Source organism: Myripristis murdjan, chromosome 7 (assembly GCF_902150065.1).
Source record: "Myripristis murdjan chromosome 7, fMyrMur1.1, whole genome shotgun sequence".
NCBI lineage: Eukaryota > Metazoa > Chordata > Actinopteri > Holocentriformes > Holocentridae > Myripristis > Myripristis murdjan.
Window position 1 is genome coordinate 1,461,852 of NC_043986.1, and position 20,756 is coordinate 1,482,607.

Sequence of the window (20,756 nt, forward strand, 5' to 3'; positions counted from 1 at the left end):
TTAATTGTGTGTAAACCTATCACAAATATGTAGGTCATCTGCAAATAATTACTTAATTATGACATATTATCAATAAATAATTGGTAAATGTTTACCTAATTAGTTGTTGAGATATATTTTGAATGAGGTCTATTCCTCATCTGTTCTAAGGGATTCAGTAATACATTTTCACCTCATTTATAACATGTTTTTTTTTTGTTTTTGCACCCTCTGATTATATAGCTGATCATACATCAGAACAGCTGCCTGTTTGTAACTGAAACGATTAACGAGGAACTTTCTGCTGATTTAATTAGAGGAAAATGTTGCTATGAACCTTCCTCTCTGTGGTTCATGGGCTCTTCTGGGAAACAGAAAGTTGAGTTTCGTTTCACTTTCACTGTTCAGCCTGGTTTGGCAGTCTGACAGAGATCAGACTGATCAGACTGTGTGTGTGTGTGTGTGTGTGTGTGTGTGTGTGTGTGTGTGCAGGGCAGATGTTGCTCTTTTTACTCTTGAGATGATGAATCACTGGATTTCTGGATGTTGTTCATCCAGATCTTGTTCAGGAGAATCTGTTTGGAAAAAGATAGATAGATAGTGTATTGTGTGTTTGTGTGTGTGTGTGTGTGTGTGTGTGTGTGTGTGTGTGTGTGTGTGTGTGTGTGTGTGTGTGAGAGAGAGAGAGAGAGAGAGAGAGAGAGAGAGAGAGAGAGAGAGTTTCTGCACTCTTCTTGAAACCAGTTTCTGTGTCAGGGACGCGGTGTGTGAACTGTCCCCGGCGTCCCACAGCGAGACACTCCTGCCTCTGTCAGGACGGTTAGACACCTGACCCCAGTGAAGACAAGGCCTCCATGACTTGGATTCAGTCCCACAGCCAGAATTCTTTAATCAAAGCTTGTTTGTGGACAAAGTCTGAAATATATATAATGTATATACATCATATACATATTGGTATGGAATACAGGCATTGGCTGTGAAAGAGAACAGTGCACAGTGAGGTAATGGTGCCCTCTAGTGGTTAAACACACTCAGAGTCAATGCACCTGTTGAATCACACAATACACAATCAGTAGGACTAACTTGTAATATGCCCTGAACGGCTTCACGTGTTCAAGGTTTCACAGACAGAGCTTCAAGAAACACTGACAGTGTTTAAGCATTCAGAAAAAAATAACTCTTTTCTAACACGCACAAAAATAACTATTCTATTACTGCTACTAATTCTTATTCTTTTTTTGTAATTCACGTTTTTATTACTTTTTTCTTTGGTGTATGACAGACAAACATACAAAACAATATCAATAATATGATGGACATGTCAATAACAATAACATAACTAGAAAAAGCATCAGAGTGATATATGATAATGTTGAATACAAATCAAAGACATTGATCATAGTGCAGTTTAAGTGACATAAGTCCAATAAAGATCCCAATGTGGAGGTTTGTTTTTGTTTTGGTTGTTTACCTTGTTAAGCATAACCTCATATGAAGCTGTTATTATCATGACGTTTCTTTCAGCTCTGGAGATTTGGCTGTTTTCCTTTATCTTAGTATTGTGCCAGCAGCCACAGTTATTGCTGATTATCATTCTCATTCTTAAAATTTCATGAATAGAAATCAGTGAACTGGCTCAAGTTCATTAAACTGAGAGGATGAGTTCTATCTTGTGACCATAAATCAGTAAATCATGCCCTTTAAATAGTTTCTTTCATCTGTTTCCTCTCTCTTTTTTTTTTTTTTTTTTTTTGCACATTTTGGGCTGACTACTAAGTGTGTATTTCAAAGCTGAAGGCTGAGAACAGAAAGTAAAAAAATAAACATTTTTCCCTCTGATGTGCTGAGACTGTAGTTTCTTTAATGCCACTGGTACAGCATGGCAAGCCTGTGACTGTGCATTGTTGTTTTCAGCTTTTTAGGAGGAGTCATATTTCTGTAGTGTTTTGTTTCTGTCTGTCTCTGTGTGTTTGCCTCCTCCCTGCCTGCCCTGCAGCAGCAGCCAGTGCCTGCTGGCTGGTTTTGCCTCCACACAGTTTGTTGGGGGCTTTTCACACCTGAGAGTCCAAACCATCGACATTGAATGGGTAAAACCAGTGTGAGCCTTTGGTTCACAGGAAATCACAGCTGCTGCCACACACACACACACACATACACCCACCCTTCTCTAGATGCCTCACCCGGCACATCTTCATCACCTGCACACATGGTTTGTGTAAATTATCTAGAAATCTAATGCAAGTCTATTTTCTGGACATAAAGCCAGTGACAGCTCTTGTGTGATCATTAGACTTCATATCCTCATCATTAGGCCTGATCATAATGCAGCCCAAGATCAACAGAGCAAAACTGACATAAATAAATCATTTGTGTTACTGTATTTTTTAATTTCAGTAAAAATGTCAGTGGAGTGTTTTTAGTCTGTGGGACTACTATTTTTTTTTCTTCATCAGATGATTTGAGAAGTTTTCCCACCACAGAAGATTTCCCAGCACAGTCACAATAGAGAAATACGTTTCCTTGCATGGTATGAAGTTTATTTGCACGACAACAAAACATAGGAAGTGTGATTAAAACTGATCAACACATTTTCATAATAAAATATACAGACAAGAAAAATTAAATTTGAGCAAACTAAAAATCAGGAGGTGTGACAACATTTTCCTCTAGACAGGATCTCCTGCCACACCGACTTTACATGCTGATCAAAAGCTATTTTTTTTTTTTTTTTTAAGTTATTCTACTTATGATTATATTGACATTACAGCACATGTGAAAGTTGCGGCTGATTTATTTGTACAGCACTTCATCAGAAGCCTGAGCCCACCTGGATCCAACTAATCAACCAATCACAGAACAGAACAATCCAACACAAACAGCAGGCAGCAAAACACAGAGCAAGAACCAGCAGAACCAGCAGTTCCAGCAGAACCAGCAGAACCAGCAGAACCAGCAGCCTGACTCCCTCACAGCAAACAGGTCAAACTGTGCTCATTAAAGTACCACAATGATTTTCTTATGATTTAAATGTCATCAGTAGAAAAATGAATCAAACTTTACAGTTTTGATGAAGGCTGTTTCTCCTGCCACATCTTCACATTCACTGATCATACTGATCAATACCCAATCTGTTTTGGTGAACCAGTAATGTGTGTGTTTGTGTGTGTGTGTGTGTGTGTGTGTGTGTGTGTTGATGTATCCATCACAGACGTTCCTCTTCTTCCAGCAGGGCGTTGTCTTCATCAGGTGATGGCGGAGTCTGTTTGGAGGTGAAACACAGTGAGTTGTAATCAGTAAGATTCCTGTGAGGAGCTGCCAGCCCTGCAGACAGACCTGAGTACAGCTCTAATGCAGGACAGATGCAGGACACACACATGCAGGACTTCATATCACTGCATGCAGGCCAGTAACAACAGATTGTACCAACAGTGTTAGAGGAAGCAGCTGTTAGTGCATCCTGTTACTTTTCCTTCTGGATGAAGCTCACATTCTGGATTTTGGTACATAAAAAATTCAACATCAATGTCAAACCACACTGTGTTTTGGTAAAGTAACCCATGTGTCATCACATGACCTGTGTGTCGTTTTAGTGAACAGGTGATCAGGAATGGACGGATGACTTACCAGTAACGGACGTGACTCGTCTTCATTTTGCAGCTTCTGTACAAAATAAATATATTTATTTCAGAAAATAAGCATAACCAAAACTCAGATCTTATCTAAAATGTTTTATCTGCCTCTGTGAGCCCATTGGTCCCTCTAAACTCCCTCAACATAAGAAGAAGAATTCTGTCAGGACGCCTCCTCCTGCCTGCTGTGTGAGGAAGTCTGTTGTTATTCTCAGCCTTTTAGGATGATGATGAGATCAGAGCAGAGCGGCTCAGGGTTAGGGTGGTGAGGCTCGAGCTGCGGTGGCCAGTCCATGTGTGAAATCAATATTTCACAGTTTGAGCCTAATGAATCCTGTCATTGTTGTGTTGGAATATGCCCCGTGCCATCAGGGAAGAAAACATCCCTTGATGTTAAAACCTGCTCATTTATATATTCAGGTAGTCAGCTGACCTCGTTTTTGGGCACGTCATGTTGCTGAGGCTCGACCTGACCACATGAAGCAGCCCCAGACCATCACACTGCCCCCTACAGGCTGCTACGGTCGGCACCAGGCCTGATGGAAGCATCACTTCATCTGCCTCTTTGCCACTCTGGACTCATCAGACCACATGACTGTTTTCCATCGCTCCAGAACCAACCTTTAGCCTCACTGATGTGTGGTTTTCTTTAGGCTCCACACCTGTTTAGTCCCAGTCCCTTGACCTCTCTTTGTACTGTGTGTGTGGAAATGCTGTTAACTTTCATTATTACACTCACTGTATTGTAAGTGGATACACACATGGGCGCACGCGCGCGCGCGCACACACACACACACACACACACACACAGCTTTGCAGGCTCATACTATCTGCTCTGGTGACTGATCATTCTCACATCACACAAACCAGTCTTCATCAATGTACACAGATGCCACCCATGGAAGACCCATACAAACTGCCTTGAATGTGTTCTTCACTAAAACAAAATGAAACACACTCAAATGTTGTCTACATGTATATCTCAGCGCTCTGTAACATGTTTTATGCGACTAGAATATCACTAAAAATATTATAAAAAATAGCACAATCATGTAGAGGTCACACCATCTCCTCCCTGGTTTACAAGTGCACGGTAAGTCCAGATGCAGCACAACATGGTAAGAAAAATCAGAATGATGGAGACGTAGTATGAAATATATTAGTTAATGGAAACAAACTGGGGGGGGGAAGCATTGGGAAATTAAAACATAAATAAATACATTTTTAAAATACATTATTTTAAAAAATACATGAATAAAATGGGATAATTAAATCAGAAAGTAAATGAATAAATTAGGGAATTAATAAAAATAAAATTTATATAGTTGTTAAATGACCATGGCATTTGTGAAAGAGTGTGAAATGGTGTCCATGGGTTTGAGGAACAATAATGTCACTTTGAATTATATTTAGTGAGCCCACAATAAAATGACACAATTTACAACACAGTTAAAGTTGATCAACAACACAGAGTATTTACAATGGTTTATGTAGCTAGGCTACTAGGTTTTACATTAACATTAGCTAACTTAAGCTGGATGTAAACTAGCAACACCAGTTTTTATGTTGGTCAGTTGTTCATTTTAGGCAATAACTAAGAGATAAAATTGATGTATGTTTAAATTTATAGTCATCTAAACTTTAGACAGCAAAAGGATTTAGTTACCATGCCAGAAAGTAACTTTGATATCTCAAAATCGTTATATTTTCTTGCAACGCTCCTGCTACTTCTCCTTCTCCGCATCGTACTGAGCATGTACATAGCAGGTGTCATTACTGTCGTGTTTTGTAAATAAGTGGGTTTATAGTAGGTTTATCTTGAGTGGGTTTATCTCGAATTAAATGTTTAGAATCCATTTGACACTCAAAACCCATAGCTTAAATATGGCAGATCAATATTTCATGGTTAAGGAGTCATTTTACTCAAACCTAATATATTCAGCACCCTTAAAACCCCTAGTTAGACATCTCTGGGGTCCCTCTGGTCACCCCAACTTTGACTGGCTCTCCAGATGTTTCCCCGAGGATATGGCTGTGGATAAATTAGGAGGTGTTACTAGACACCTATAGGAACACGTGGTAAAAAAAAAAAAAAAGCGATTGGTAAGAAATTTTTTGGTAGATTGGCAAAAAAAATACCTAACTTTCCCTCGGCACATGGAGGCCATGTATGTTTTTTTTTAATTCCTTAAAACTTCTTTTCTTGTATTTGTTTTTTTTTTTTTACATTTTTGATGTAATACTTTTAAGGTGACTCTCTTGTAATTTTGTCCTTTTTATTTAATTATTTATTTAGGTTATTTTTTACAAGTTTGTCAGTAATGTTTTGGAAATTTATTTTAACAATTTTTGCAGGGTAATGTTGTGATCATTTTATTAAAGAAAATGATCAAAGAAATCAATAAATCAAGTCAAATCAAATATTTTCAACGGGTCACAAAGCAATATTAAAGCTGCAAGCAGCGTTGGACGGGCCCTCGCACCCGTGCCCCGCGTTCCCCTCGTGCCCGTCGAGAACGGTCCATTCACGGTGCCATTCACTCAATCACACTCACACACACACACACACACACACACACAGAGACTCACGCACACACACACACACACACACACAGTTCTGGCCCAGTTGCTAGCGGCGCTCCTCCAGCAGATGTCGCCCTAAGCTTGCGTTTGAGTTTGAGAGTTGTTTCTAAGGCCTGTCAGTCTTGACCATGGGGCTGAGTGGGGGGAGGGGCAGTGGAAGCAGAGAGAAGAGCAGAGAAAAAAACCCCAGAATCCAAACCTGTTAAACTAGTCTTCACCGCGGCCACAAACTTTTTCCAATCCACAGCAAGACCTCCTATTTTTGTAGGAGAATTAGTCCTCTTTCCATCTGCATAGGTTTGGAAGCTGTCAGACTTTTACTTTGGACTTCTGGGGCCTAATTAGTGCCCATGGTGACGGCAAGTGCATGTTAATTCACAGCAGGCACACCAGGGTCCATGGGAAAAAGTGGAGGCGCTGGTTGTGAACACTCTGACTTTGAGGGCTTCTGAAATCCAAACGGTTTGAAATACCAAGCCCATTTTTGCACTGGGGGGTTCCGATTTTTGATTTTATCGAATTTTTTGCCAGACCTGATGTGCGTGCCGAATTTGGTGAGTTTTTGAGCATGTTTAGGGGGTCAAATTAGGCGTCAAAGTGGCGTAATAATAATAATAAGAAAAAACGAAGCAAAAACAATAGGGCTTCGCACTGGGACAGTGCTCGGGCCCTAAATATTAGAGAACAGAATAGTGCGTCCTCCTGTGGTGATGTGTTTAATGACAAACAGGCCATTGCCATCTACGACCTCCTTCACTGCCGCCATGTTTGTTGTCAGAGACTTTGGACTCTGCACTGCCCTCTAGTGGATTTACTGCTGAGTATCCATGCCAACGTTTAGAAGCGTGTTGGCAGAGACGGTTACATCGTCAAATGATGTCAATCACCCCATTTTATTGGAACACGCACAGCATCTGAACGCCCTTCGTGTCAACAAAGAAAGCTGACAACAATCATCATGGTACCAGCTACACTATATTACCAAAAGTATTCGCTCACCCATTCAAATGATCAGAATCAGGTGTCCTAATCACTTGGCCTGGCCACAGGTGTATAAAATCAAGCACTCAGGCATGCAGACTGTGAAACAAGACATTTGTGAAAGAATGGGCCGCTCTCAGGAGCTCAGTGAATTCCAGCGTGGAACTGTCATAGGATGCCACCTGTGCAACAAATCCAGTCGTGAAATTTCCTCGCTCCTAAATATTCCACAGTCAACTGTCAGCTCTATTATAACAAAATGGAAGCGTTTGGGAACAACAGCAACTCAGCCACGAAGTGGTAGGCCACGTAAAGTGACGGAGAGGGGTCAGCGGATGCTGAAGCGCATAGTGCAAAGAGGTCGCCGACTTTCTGCACAGTCAATTGCTACAGAGCTACAAACTTCATGTGACCTTCAGATTAGCCCAAGTACAGTACGCAGAGAGCTTCATGGAATGGGTTTCCATGGCCGAGCAGCTGCAGCCAAGCCACACATCACCAAGTGCAATGCAAAGCGTCGGATGCAATGGTGTAAAGCACGCCGCCACTGGCCTCTAGAGCAGTGGAGACGCGTTCTCTGGAGTGATGAATCACGCTTTTCCATCTGGCAATCTGATGGATGAGTCTGGGTTTGGAGGTTGCCAGGAGAACGGTACATTTCAGACTGCATTGTGCCGACTGTGAAATTTGGTGGAGGAGGAATTATGGTGTGGGGTTGTTTTTCAGGAGCTGGGCTTGGCCCCTTAGTTCCAGTGAAAGGAACTTTGAATGCTTCAGGATACCAAAACATTTTGGACAATTCCATGCTCCCAACCTTGTGGGAACAGTTTGGAGCGGGCCCCTTCCTCTTCCAACATGACTGTGCACCAGTGCACAAAGCAAGGTCCATAAAGACATGGATGACAGAGTCTGGTGTGGATGAACTTGACTGGCCTGCACAGAGTCCTGACCTGAACCCGATAGAACACCTTTGGGATGAATTAGAGCGGAGACTGAGAGCCAGGCCTTCTCGACCAACATCAGTGTGTGACCTCACCAATGCGCTTTTGGAAGAATGGTCAAAAATTCCTATAAACACTCTCCTCAACCTTGTGGACAGTCTTCCCAGAAGAGTTGAAGCTGTAATAGCTGCAAAAGGTGGACCGACATCATATTGAACTCTATGGGTTAGGAATGGGATGGCACTTCAGTTCATAGTATGAGTAAAGGCAGGTGAGCGAATACTTTTGGTAATATAGTGTATCTCTGATTGTGAGTTTAGGTTTGTCGACCCAGCTCACACAAAGACGGGGTATGTTGAACCTAGTACAGCCCTCTGACATGAACAACCCTGTACAGAACATGAATCATTATCAGTGTCTCCTCACCGCTGTCCTCTGCTCGGTCCACACCCTCAACTCTGTGAAACGTCTCAGCCCAAAAACTACAGAGCAGCAGCTCTCAGCAGGACAACGAGCCACAGACATCCAAAAGTCAATAAGGAGCCAAGACATGCAGATCGGTTCTTACCCCGCTGTCTGCTGCTGGTTCATCATCTGAACTTTGCCCACCTGGTCCAGGCTGTGGTGGTGGTGGTGGAGTTTGCTTATCATCTTGTTTTGGTGGTGGTGGAGTTTGCTCATCATCTTGTTGTTGTTGTTGTTGTTGTTGTATTTGCCCATCTTGTTGTGGTTCAGGGAAAATCAGTAGTTTTGGATCTCTGATAATTTCATCAACATAGTCAACACATGTTACCCCATTTGTTCCCCAGTCTGTTTCGAGTTTGCTGGTCAGCGTCCTGCCTGTTGCTTCTTTCACACAGTCCCTCAGGTGATTTTCCCACTCTTCCAGAATCAGTTCATTAAGTTCATGCTGTGTGTTACAGCATCCACTACAGCAGTTCTTCAGTTTTTGAAAACATCCACAGCATGATGATAGACAGGAGTAAATGCCGCTACTAAACGCAGCCAAAATGCAGATACCTAAGAGTACATATAAGCCCAGCTCCTGAAAAAGAAGCATTAAAGAACATGTTGCATTAACACTGTTATGCATTATTGTGCACTTCCAATAACACATTGTTGTTTGCACTGTTGAGTAAAGGGAAAACAACACTATGACTTCAGAAAACATGAGAAACACTCACCAGTGATGTGTTTTTTATGTCAGTGATAATTTCCTTTTCCTCAGGTGTGAGGTTGCTCTTGTTCTTGGCTTTGCAGGGTAGTACTATCTGCTCTGCTGTCTGATTGCTCTTACAGCACAAAAACCAGTCTCCATCCATGTACACAGATGAAACCCACAGAAGACCGATACAAGCTGCCTTGAGGATGTTCTTCACTAAAACACAACAAAATGTGCCTGAACATGTTTTACATGTATATCTCAGTGCTCTCTGACATGCTGTGTTTGTCCAGAGTATCACCAAAAATAATATAAAACATGGTATGACCATGTAGACATCACACTGGCTCCCTCCTGGTTTACAGGTACACTGAAAGTCAAACTTCAGCACAACATGGTAACAAAAAATCACAATGATGGAGACGTAGATGTTGGCTGTGTTAGAAATATGATCAATAAACTTTTCCAGTGCAGTTTTTAAGCTCTCCATGTTCAGCTCAAGTCCCTGTGTCTGTCCACTCCTGCAGCTTCACACTGAACATGCACTGACAGGTAAGTATATTTTCTGTTTTACACACGAGCGGTCTACTGATCTATCTGATTACAGGCTCTTGTCAGCTTTTGCATATGAAACCACACCCCTCTTGTTTTTGGAGGAAAGGATCTGGACGCCTGTTATTGCACGATATGGAGCTTTAGCCAAACTACCATCAAGAGAACTATATTAAATCATGCATGGGACCATAGCTATATTTATAATTTCTGATTTTTATGCCATTTAGTTCCCTCATGTGTGCTCATGCGTAACTTTCTCTTGTTGTAAAAGAAATGCATAAAGAAAATAATGCAGAAATAAATATTTAAGGGAAATACATGGGGGGAAATGCATTGGGAAATTAAAGCATAAACATTAAGAAAAAACATATAAAATGGGTAAATTAAATAGGAAGGAAAATAAGTAGGGAAATTAATACAAAGGAAATTTTTATTTCTGGTAAGTTCTCAGAGCACATCACCCATACCACCCTCTGCCTCAACATGGTCATCTTCTCAGACCCCACCAAACATGTGATCATGTGGGAACTCACAGTACCTTGGGAAGAACATATGGAGGAGGCCCATGAGTGGAGACTGAGCAAGTACCAGGAACTCATGGAGGAATGCAGAAGCTGGAGCCAGTGAGCTCACTGCAATGCTGTTGAAGTGGCTGGAGCAGAACAGAGCGGAGCCATACATCCCATCACAGAAGCCACAGAAAAAGCCACATGGTGGCTTATCATCAAGAGGGGAGACCCATGCCTTGTTGCTGCTGGGATGCAGGCCAGAACAGGATCAACCATGGCTGGGTCACCTGGGTGAGAGGGTCTGATGAAAGACACGAAGCCCCCGATGACTACAGGAACATCACTGAAAACATGTCCCACCCCCATCATACAGATGTATCATGAAACCTCAGTTGTTTACCGTCATTCGGGCCTGCACCCATGCTGAGGGGAAGCTTGTCACCATCTGCACAGAAAACTGCTAAGTACTTGGTGTTGTGCATGGCTCTGACCCTGTGGGAACAGCACGGGCTACAGGACTACACGGGCTGCAGGAAAACCACTCACATATTCTAAATTGCCACTGCACCTTTGAAAACTGTGTTGCTTCCTGTGTCTGTGGCTGTATATGTATGTGCTGCCCACACAGGAGCCACCGAAACTGTCTCTCAGGGTAATGCCAGCACTGATGCTGCTGAAGCTGCAGCAACTTCTACATCCCCTGTGACCGATTCTACACTTTTGGTGACACTCTCTCTCCTCTCACCATCCAGGATGCTGCTGTCCTGCAACAATCTGCCTCCACAGCTGAGGCTTAACTATGGATACGTAAAGGCACATTTGACACCTCCTCCTGCCTGTTTGTTGCTGAACTTGGAACAGCATCCACCAACTTGGATGGTGGATGCTGTAAATAAGATGTGTTTTGCACCAGGATTTCCTCTGTATGATGAACTTTTTCGTAAAAAATGTTATTTGCAGTTTGGAGCTTTAGCCAAAGTTCAGTCAAGAGGACTATCTTTAATAACACATGCATAAGATCACAGCTGTATATTTCTAATTTCAAATTTTTATGCCATGTAGCCCCTTTTACATGCTCATTCTGAACTTAATCTTATTGTCAAAGAAATGCATAAGGAAAGTAATGCAGGAATAAATTAGTTAAAGAAAATAAATTTGGAGAAAATGCATTGGGAGATCAATACAGAAAAAATAAATACATTTTAAGTTAAATAAATTGAAAAATACACAAATAAACGTGGAAATTAAATAGGAAAATAAATAAATAGGTTTAATACAATGTCAGATAAATTCAGAATCAAACTGATATGGTAACACTTCAGCGATATCACACGAGCGGCAGTGCTGCTGTCCTGCTGATATTCAGTGTAACAGCACGACCTCCAGACTCATGTTCACATCAAATAACAGAAATAAGACACATCATGTTTTACTCATTTCATCGATTTTTTGGCTTCATCTGTACAGAAATTTGATCTGATAAAACCCTTAAACCCTGTTATGGTGTTTTCAGAGGCAAAGTGAAGTCGTGTGAATACAGCCCCGAATTTTTCACCCAGGTTGAAAAACCTGAGCTCACACAAATATGCGAATAATGTGGATTTCATGTTTTCACAACATTCACATCTTTCACGTTGCCTGGCGTGAATTAGTATCATTTTGCACCTTTATGTTGACTTTTTGTGTGATTATGTTGCTGTGATTGTTCGGAACATGTCATTAGCCTCACTCTCTGGGGGCGATTTGTCAGGAAGACTCATCTCTTTTCCTTGGCCTTCCCTTCATGATGTGCATGTTTTTATCCCAACAGGATTTTTGTTCCCCATGTTTTATCTTTTTATCTTTTTTTTTTATTTTTTATCTTTTATCTTTTGTATCTTGATTTTTATTTTTGACTTGAAATGATTCTGTTCTTAGTATATTTTATTTTAGCATATTTTACTAATTCTGTACTCTGTGAAGCACTTTGGTCAACCTTTGTTGTTTTTAAATTTGCTATATAAATAAGGCTTCACTTGACTTGACTTGAATTTAATCAGAGGAAAATGTTGCTGTGAACCTTCTTCTTTGTGCCTCATGGGCTCTTCTGGGAAACAGAAAGTTGAGTTTCGTTTCACTTTCAACTTCTGTTCAGCCTGTTTGACCGTCTGACAAAGATCTTTTCATACCTGCACTGGATAATTTCCATAGCAGTAGACAATGAAGTATTGACTTCTTATAGTGTTTTCACTCCTGTGTGTGTGTGTGTGTGTGTGTGTGTGTGTGAGAGAGAGAGAGAGAGAGAGAGAGAGAGAGAGGGAGAGAGATTTGATTTTTAAAATAACATTTATTTGTCTGTACTGTCCAAAAACATAATACACTGCAAACAAATTCCAAAAACATTACATCAGCACATGTGTAAAGACTAGCTGCCCCTGTGCTACAGAGCAGAGCGCCTCCCCATAACCCCACATCTGCTGGAAGCTGCCCACATCACCAGCAGCTCTGTAGAAGCTGAACTCCACCAGCAGTCTGGACTTCACCATTTTCACAAAAACAGGAACTACATCAACATTCAGTCCCTCCTCCACCTTTTTCCTCCTGCTCACATACACCGCCATCTTTGCCTGACCCAAAATAAAGTTTAGCAACTGGCATTTGTGCCTCTGCTGGCGAGTGTATTTAAAGCCACAAATAAAAACCTCTTTGGAAAAAACCTGTCCACATTTGCTGAAAATAATTTTCAAGACAACAAAAAGAGCAGTGAGACGGGTGCACTCTGAAAAACAGTGAAATACAGTCTCTCTCTGTCCACAAAAGGGACATTTATCCTCCACAGCAGAGTTAATAACAGAAACAAAAGAATTCACAGCTACAATACCATGTAGGATTCTCCACTGCAGGTCTGCATGTTTCTTTGTTAAAGGAGGTTTGTACAAAGACCTCCACGCTGGTTTGACATCAGTGTTCCAGTTCAGATATGTCCTCCATGGGGTGTCACTGCGTCCGTTCAGTTTGCTCTGATTCAGAGTCTTTACCATTAGTTTGTACAGGGTTTTCCCTGAGGCTCCCTCCAGAGGAACACCTGCAGGGCTGGCAGGCTGCAACAGAGGACCACAACAGTTTTTAAAATCAGGAAACAGGCTGATGGTCGGACACAGGTCCGAACAGACTGGCAACAGTGCACCATCACAATAGTCAATTTAAAGTGAACATTCATGTCCTGACAGTTTGTGTCTCCAGTGTTTCAACAGCTGGTTTATGACTCGGGTGAATCTTACTCCCAGCCGAGCAACCAGTCTGACAGGATCCTCCAGCCGAGGTCCAGCCAGCTCCACCACCTGGCCGAGAGTAGAAACACCTGCAGTGTGAAACCGTCCAGACAGACTGGGTCCAGCCCAGCTGGGCCAGTCCAAACGGCCTCCAAAGAGCACGGGCTCCTGGAGGAGCCAGTGCAGAGAGTCAGTCCGGTCCTGCCTCTGCTTCCTCAGCAAAGTCCACACAGAAAACACACTCCTGTAAAACCCTGGCAGAGATGAGGTGCTCAACTTCTTAGAGTCCATTAAAAACAAAGACATGTCCAGTCCCAGACCACCAAGCCGCTTCAGGATGCTGCAAGATAAAAGTTCTCCACACCAGGGGCCTCATTTATCAACCATGCATACGCACAGATGTGTGCGTAATGGGTGCGTAAGAACATTCCCACGCAAAGTATGGGATTTATCAACTTGTACTTTTGCGTAGGAACATGTGTAAATTTAAGTACAACTCTTACCATGCGTACACACAAAACCTAGTGGTAGAACGGTGAAACCACAAATAGAACGCACGAAGAGAGTCACAGTGTTCAGCAACTTCACACGTTCCCTGTTTCCTCTAATTCATACAAAAAATCTCAATTAGTATTTTAGCAGACAATTTCAGTAATTGAGTTAACAAGTTATAAAAGACAGCTGTGGCAGGACAACCTGAAAAGAAAACTTGAAATGCAAGTGCCATGGCTTATCTTGCACTATTGGAGGATTTGGAGAACTGTTTTCAAAGAGCGTGCTGACAGTGAGAGCACAGAGTGGCATCTCAGCAGGTACCGCTTCCCCAAAAACATACTGATGAATTCATGCCGTGATTTACAACCAATTTTGAAGTGAGAGACAAAACGCACCAAAGCCATCCCAGTGCGCATCCAGCTCCTGTCCACCCTGGGATTTTTGGCCACCGGAACATTTCAGCTAGAGTTTGGAGACATATGCGGCATTTCGCAGCCGACACTAAGCAGAATCATGCCGGCAGTGTTGGATGCAATAATTTCTCTGGCCCCAACTTATATTCAGTTCTCATACAGACATCACCAACAAGCCGAAATTCAACGAGGATTTCACGCCGTCGCCGGATTCCCAAACATAATTGGAGCAATAGATTGCACCCACATCGCAATAAAAACACCACCACACAATCCAGTTTCATTCAATCAATGCACAAATAATCTGCGATGCAAATATGTCTCTGTTAAACGTTGTTGCCCAGTAGCTTGGAGGAACGCACGACTCATTCATTCTGCAGAACAGCTCTGTGGGTGTGCGCCTCCAAGCAGGAGCTGTTGAGGATGGCTGGCTTATTAGTGAGTGTTACAACGTTTTGAAATTAATTTCTGGGCTTCGTATGGTTTATTATAACGGCTCTATAGGTAATCGGGGATAACCACTGAAGCCATGGTTAATGACCCCCGGAGCCAACCCGAGGACCCCGCAGGAGCAGCGCTACAACCGGGCTCATGCTCGTTCAAGAACCATCATTGAGCGCGCAATAGGCCTGCTAAAAAGCTGAGGAAAAAAAATCCATTCATGCGCTCTTAAAGGGATTGTTGCTACCATATATGGTCAATTGGAGGCGTTTCTGAATGCAAATGAGCCTAACCATGCACGAGCATGGCAGTTTAGCTTACTGCTTACTGGTGTGCGTACGACCGCTGTCCGCACATTTGATAAATATGGATTTTTTTGTACTTACACACATTCTAAGTTTCACTCCTACATTTCATTCCTACAAAAGAATTTAGAACCTTTTCTACGCACAGGTTGATAAATGAGGCCCCAGGGGCTGCTACCATATATGGTAGCAACAATCCCTTTAAGAGCGCATGAATGGATTTTTTTTCCTCGGCTTTTTAGCAGGCCTATCGCGCGCTCAATGATGGTTCTTGAACGAGCATGAGCCCGGTTGTAGCGCTGCTCCTGCGGGGTCCTCGGGTTGGCTCCGGGGGTCATTAACCATGGCTTCAGTGGTTATCCCCGATTACCTATAGAGCCGTTATAATAAACCATACGAAGCCCAGAAAATAATTTCAAAACGTTGTAACACTCACTAATAAGCCAGCCATCCTCAACAGCTCCTGCTTGGAGGCGCACACCCACAGAGCTGTTCTGCAGAATGAATGAGTCGTGCGTTCCTCCAAGCTACCGGGCAACAACGTTTAACATAGACATATTTGCATCGCAGATTATTTGTGCATTGATTGAATGAAACTGGATTGTGTGGTGGTGTTTTTATTGCGATGTGGGTGCAATCTATTGCTCCAATTATGTTTGGGAATCCGGCGACGGCGTGAAATCCTCGTTTAATTTCGGCTTGTTGGTGATGTCTGTATGAGAACTGAATATAAGTTGGGGCCAGAGAAATTATTGCATCCAACACTGCCGGCATGATTCTGCTTAGTGTCGGCTGCGAAATGCCGCATATGTCTCCAAACTCTAGCTGAAATGTTCCGGTGGCCAAAAGTCCCAGGGTGGACAGGAGCTGGATGCGCACTGGGATGGCTTTGGTGCGTTTTGTCTCTCACTTCAAAATTGGTTGTAAATCACGGCATAAATCCATCAGTATGTTTTTGAGGAAGCGGTACCTGCTGAGATGTCACTCTGTGCTCTCACTGTCAGCACGCTCTTTGAAAACAGTTCTCCAAATCCTCCAATAGTGCAAGATAAGCCATGGCACTTGCATTTCAAGTTTTCTTTTCAGGTTGTCCTGCCACAGCTGTCTTTTATAACTTGTTACATCAATTACTGAAATTGTCTGCTAAAATACTAATTGAGATTTTTTTTATGAATTAGAGGAAACAGGGAACGTGTGAAGTTGCTGAACACTGTGACTCTCTTCGTGCGTTCTATTTGTGGTTTCACCGTTCTACCACTAGGTTTTGTGTGTACGCATGGTAAGAGTTGTACTTAAATTTACACATGTTCCTACGCAAAAGTACAAGTTGATAAATCCCATACTTTGCGTGGGAATGTTCTTACACACCCATTACGCACACATCTGTGCGTATGCACGGTTGATAAATGAGGCCCCAGGTCTCTGGGCCCAGAGAGCAGTCTCTGCACAAACTGAAGGCGGAACGTGGCGCCCCTACTGGCCAGATGGACCAAACCCTGTCCGCCCTCCTCCTTTGGAAGAAACAGGACACTCTGTGAAACCCAATGCAACCTGTCCCAAAAGAAATCAATTAAAACCCTTTGGATCTGAGACAGAAGAGAAGTTGGGCGATCAACACAGGCCAACCGGTGCCACAGAGCAGATGACACCAAATTATTAATAACAAGGACACGGCCTCTGTAAGACATTTTAGGTAAAAGCCATTTCCACTTCATTAGCCTACCTTTAACTTTATCCAAAACACCATCCCAATTTTTCTGAACAAACATTTCATTTCCAAGAAAAACTCCCAAATATTGAAGTCCTCCTTTTTTCCAGAGCAAACCTCCAGGTAATTTGAGCTGATCTCCCAGTCTGTCTCCCACAATTATAGCCTCACTCTTCCTCCAGTTAACTCTTGCAGAGGATATACAACCAAACAAATTTACAGTTTTTACTAGAACATCAATATCTCTCTGCGTATTTACAAGAACAATGACATCATCAGCATACGCCGACAGTTTAAAATGGACATCACTGCCAGGAAAACAAACACCACTCAGATCAGTTCTTAATTTATGGAGTAGAGGCTCGATGGCCAGAGAGCAGAGCATGCCTGAGACGGGGCAGCCCTGTCTGACCCCCCTCTGAACACTGAAAGGAGCACTCAGACCTCCGTTAATTTTCAGAACACTCGCAATGTCACTGTGCAGAACCCGGATCTTGGCTACGAAGCCTGGGCTGAACCCAAAAGCAGCTGGAGTTTGCCATAGATACTGGTGTTCAACCCGGTCGAAAGCCTTTTCCTGGTCTATAGAAATCAGACCAGTGTCTACAGCCAATGAGCTAGAGACCTCCAAAGCATCCCGAATCAGAGTGACGTGGTCTCTTATCAGCCTGCTGGGCACACAGTAAGTCTGGTCAGTGTGGATGACAGACTCCATCACCTCTCTGAGTCTGGTGGCCAGGACCTTGGACAGGATCTTATAGTCCGTGCAGAGCAGAGAAACTGGCCTCCAGTTCTTCAGTTCCTGCAGGTCTCCCTTCTTGGGCAGCAGAGTGATGACGGCCCTCCTGCAGCTCAGAGGAAGCCGACCTGTATCCAAACTGTCTGAGATGACCTCCAACAGGTCCCCACCCAACACAGACCAGAAGGCATTGGCCTCAGCATCCACCTGAGGAAGACCAGTGAGAAAGCTGCTGCTCACATCTGGGATTTCTGTCCACTCATTTTTAAACAGTTCACTGTAGAAACACACTGCAAGTTTCCTAATCTCAGAGGAATCTGAGATTGTCGAGCCGCTGGTAGACCGCAGAGAGTGAACAATTTTCCTCTGACCATTTTTGCTCTCCAGACCAAAGAGGAACTGAGAGGGGGCATCCATCTGCGTGATGTCAATAAAACGCAACCTGACCAGAGCTCCCTGTGCTGTAACGCCCAGCAGGTTGGCTAAAGCCGACTTTTTAGCTTTGAGGGAATCTAAAAGCCCTCGATCTCCTGTAGATTCTGCTAAACTCTGCAGCTCTACCACCCGAATCTCCAGGTCCCTCATAGATCGAGTTATGTCTCTAGTGACATTGCGAGTGAACTGTTGACACAGTTGTTTTATTTGCGATTTACCAAAATCCCACCACTGTTGGATACAGGCAAAATTAAATTTACACTGTCTATGGGCCAGCCAAAAACATTCAAAAGCAGCTCTAAAGTTTTTGTCTGAGAGCAGTACAGTGTTAAAATGCCAATATGCACTCTGTAAACGGACATTTCTAATAAAAACAGAACAAGAAACAAGACAATGATCAGAAAAGCCCACTGGAGTAATGTGACAGCTCTTAAAAATGTTCACATGATGTTTAAAGGTGTACATGCGGTCCAGCCTAGCCAAAGATAACATATTGTCTTTACAGTGACTCCAGGTGTATTGTTTATGATGTTTGTGTAGACTTCTCCACACATCTACCAGCTCATGTGCTTCAGTTAACTGCCTGAACCTGCGTGATGAAGCAGGATGAGGCTCCAGGTGATTTCTGTCCAACAGTGGGTTTTCAGTACAGTTAAAATCACCTCCTAACAACAAATACTCATCACTGCTGCAGTTCCTGATGGTGTCACATAAAACATTCAACACTAATATTCTATCCACCCCATTTGTGGGAGCATACATATTAAGAAAAACTATATTTACATTTTCATACTTAGCTCTAACCTTCAATAAACAGCCTTTAATTATTTCCTCTACCTCATAGGAAACAGGCAAGAAACTCCTGGAGAACACAATGCCCACTCCACCACTACAGCTGGACTTATGGCTCAAAATCACATCACCATTAAATCCCTTCCTCCAGTCACTTTCATTTTCTGTATTACTGTGTGTTTCCTGGATTAACATTACATCAATTTTTTTCAGCTCTATCAGTTTAAAAAAAGCAGCTCTTTTGTTTTCATCTCTGGCCCCATTTAAGTTCAAAGTGCCTGTTTTAAAGTCACACATGGAGAGAGAGGAGCTCAAGAACAAGAGGACAGCAAGACAGGAACAAAGAAACAGCAAGAAAAAGGAACCCAAGCTCCTTGGTTTAAACATTATCATCATCATCACCATCAGCTCTTATTTGTGCTTTTACTTTTGGTATCAGTTTCTTCAGACGATAAACTTCTTTATCTGTCAGCACATCATCCCCAGAGTTAACTGAACTTTTTGTCAGGCGCCTCGCTGAATCAACAAACCTTTTTAAACCAGAGAAGTAATCCTCTACCTTCACAAGCCTGGCTCCCTTAGTTCCCTGCAGAAACCTCTTGATTTCAGCAGGAGAGTACAGGTTCTGCTGGTCTTCCTGGCTCAGAGACAGATCACTCTCACACTCTGCCTGCACTTCTCCTGCTTTTGTCACTTTAGTGACTTTAAAGGCCTTTGCACCGCTTTGCACTGGTTCTGAACTTTTTCTTTTCTGTGACATTGTAAACCAATCATCATCAGACATATCTTCATCTTCCAAAAAATCCGCACCGCCTGACAAATTATCATTTGTTTCTACTTTTTCATGAGTTTCAGTCACAGCTTTCTGCAGGTTTATTCTGTTCAACGTTGTTGTTTTTTGACTCTTTCTCATTTATTTCATCAGTTCGTTTGTTGACTGTTTTCTGTCTCTGATCCTTGCTTTTTCCTGGTATTTCTCTAACATCATTCTTCAGGGGAGCGCTGCCCGGGAGAGCGCTGCCCGTGGGAGAGCCGCTGTCGGCGGTCACATCACCCGCGGCTGCGTCCTCTCCGCGGCTGGTCGCGGGGTCGGTCGGCTCCAATCCTGGAGCCGGCCGGAGCGTCCGGAGCGAATCAAGTGCCCCTCCACACCACATCCAAAACATTTCATTGTGTCTGATGAAGCAAAAACCATGTAATTAAACCCATCAATTTAGGACAGATTGAGTTCGTCCGTGCTGTCTTTCAGGACCATGAAAACCTGTCTACGGTGACACACCACATGTTTAAGCAAAGGGGATTTGCAGCCCAGAGAAACCATTTTTATCGGGGAGACGAGCTGTCCGAACCGGGACAGTTCCTTGGCCAGGACTTCATTTTTAATGAACGGGGGAGCATTAGAAATGGTGATTTTACGGGCCGGATTAACAAGCGGGAGAACAGGAGTGAAAGTATCCTGAATGACAACACCTGATTCAACCATATCACTGACTTTGTCCGTGCTGTCCAAAAAAAATGACAATCGCCCCATTCATGCGGGAGGCAGACTTCACGCTGCCGTAACCCACCACCTCTCCCACCGCCAGGCCGGCCTCCTCCACCGAGCAGTTCACTGCCGGCACCAGTTTGACGGCATGACGGCGAGTCAGCCTCTCAAACTCCGCACCGGCCTCCACCACGGGCATACTGCCCAACCGAGCCGGCAGCCCCGCTACCAAACCAAACTACACCTGCACCTACACACACCTGTCAGTGACCCAAATACAGAGAAATAAAGAAAATACACGCATAGAACAGCAAAAAGAGAAAAAAAACTCACTCACGCTGAAGCCACGCTA

At 43.1% G+C, this 20,756-nt stretch overlaps 1 protein-coding gene across 1 annotated transcript; it reads right to left on the reverse strand.

The window, feature by feature from the left end:
- Window positions 1-2,758: 2,758 nt before the first annotated feature.
- On the reverse strand, window positions 2,759-9,771 carry LOC115361786 (uncharacterized). Its single transcript, XM_030055417.1, has 4 exons — window positions 9,298-9,771; window positions 8,682-9,158; window positions 3,604-3,639; window positions 2,759-3,238 (listed from the first exon to the last, which is right to left on the reverse strand). Exons 1-4 carry the CDS (start codon window positions 9,763-9,765, stop codon window positions 3,182-3,184), a joined length of 1,038 nt encoding a protein of 345 aa, XP_029911277.1. The 5' UTR covers window positions 9,766-9,771; the 3' UTR covers window positions 2,759-3,181.
- Window positions 9,772-20,756: the final 10,985 nt, after the last annotated feature.

What these genes read in the sequence shown, in the direction of transcription:
- LOC115361786 (XM_030055417.1), bottom strand. Translation starts at nt 9,765, where the DNA reads ATGGAGAGCTTAAAAACTGCACTGGAAAAGTTTATTGATCATATTTCT. An exon ending in ACATAAAAAACACATCACTG is followed by an intron (nt 9,159 to 9,297) that starts GTGAGTGTTTCT and finishes CTTCTTTTTCAG; the next exon opens with GAGCTGGGCTTATATGTACT. An exon ending in ACGAGTCACGTCCGTTACTG is followed by an intron (nt 3,239 to 3,603) that starts GTAAGTCATCCG and finishes ACCTCCAAACAG; the next exon opens with ACTCCGCCATCACCTGATGA.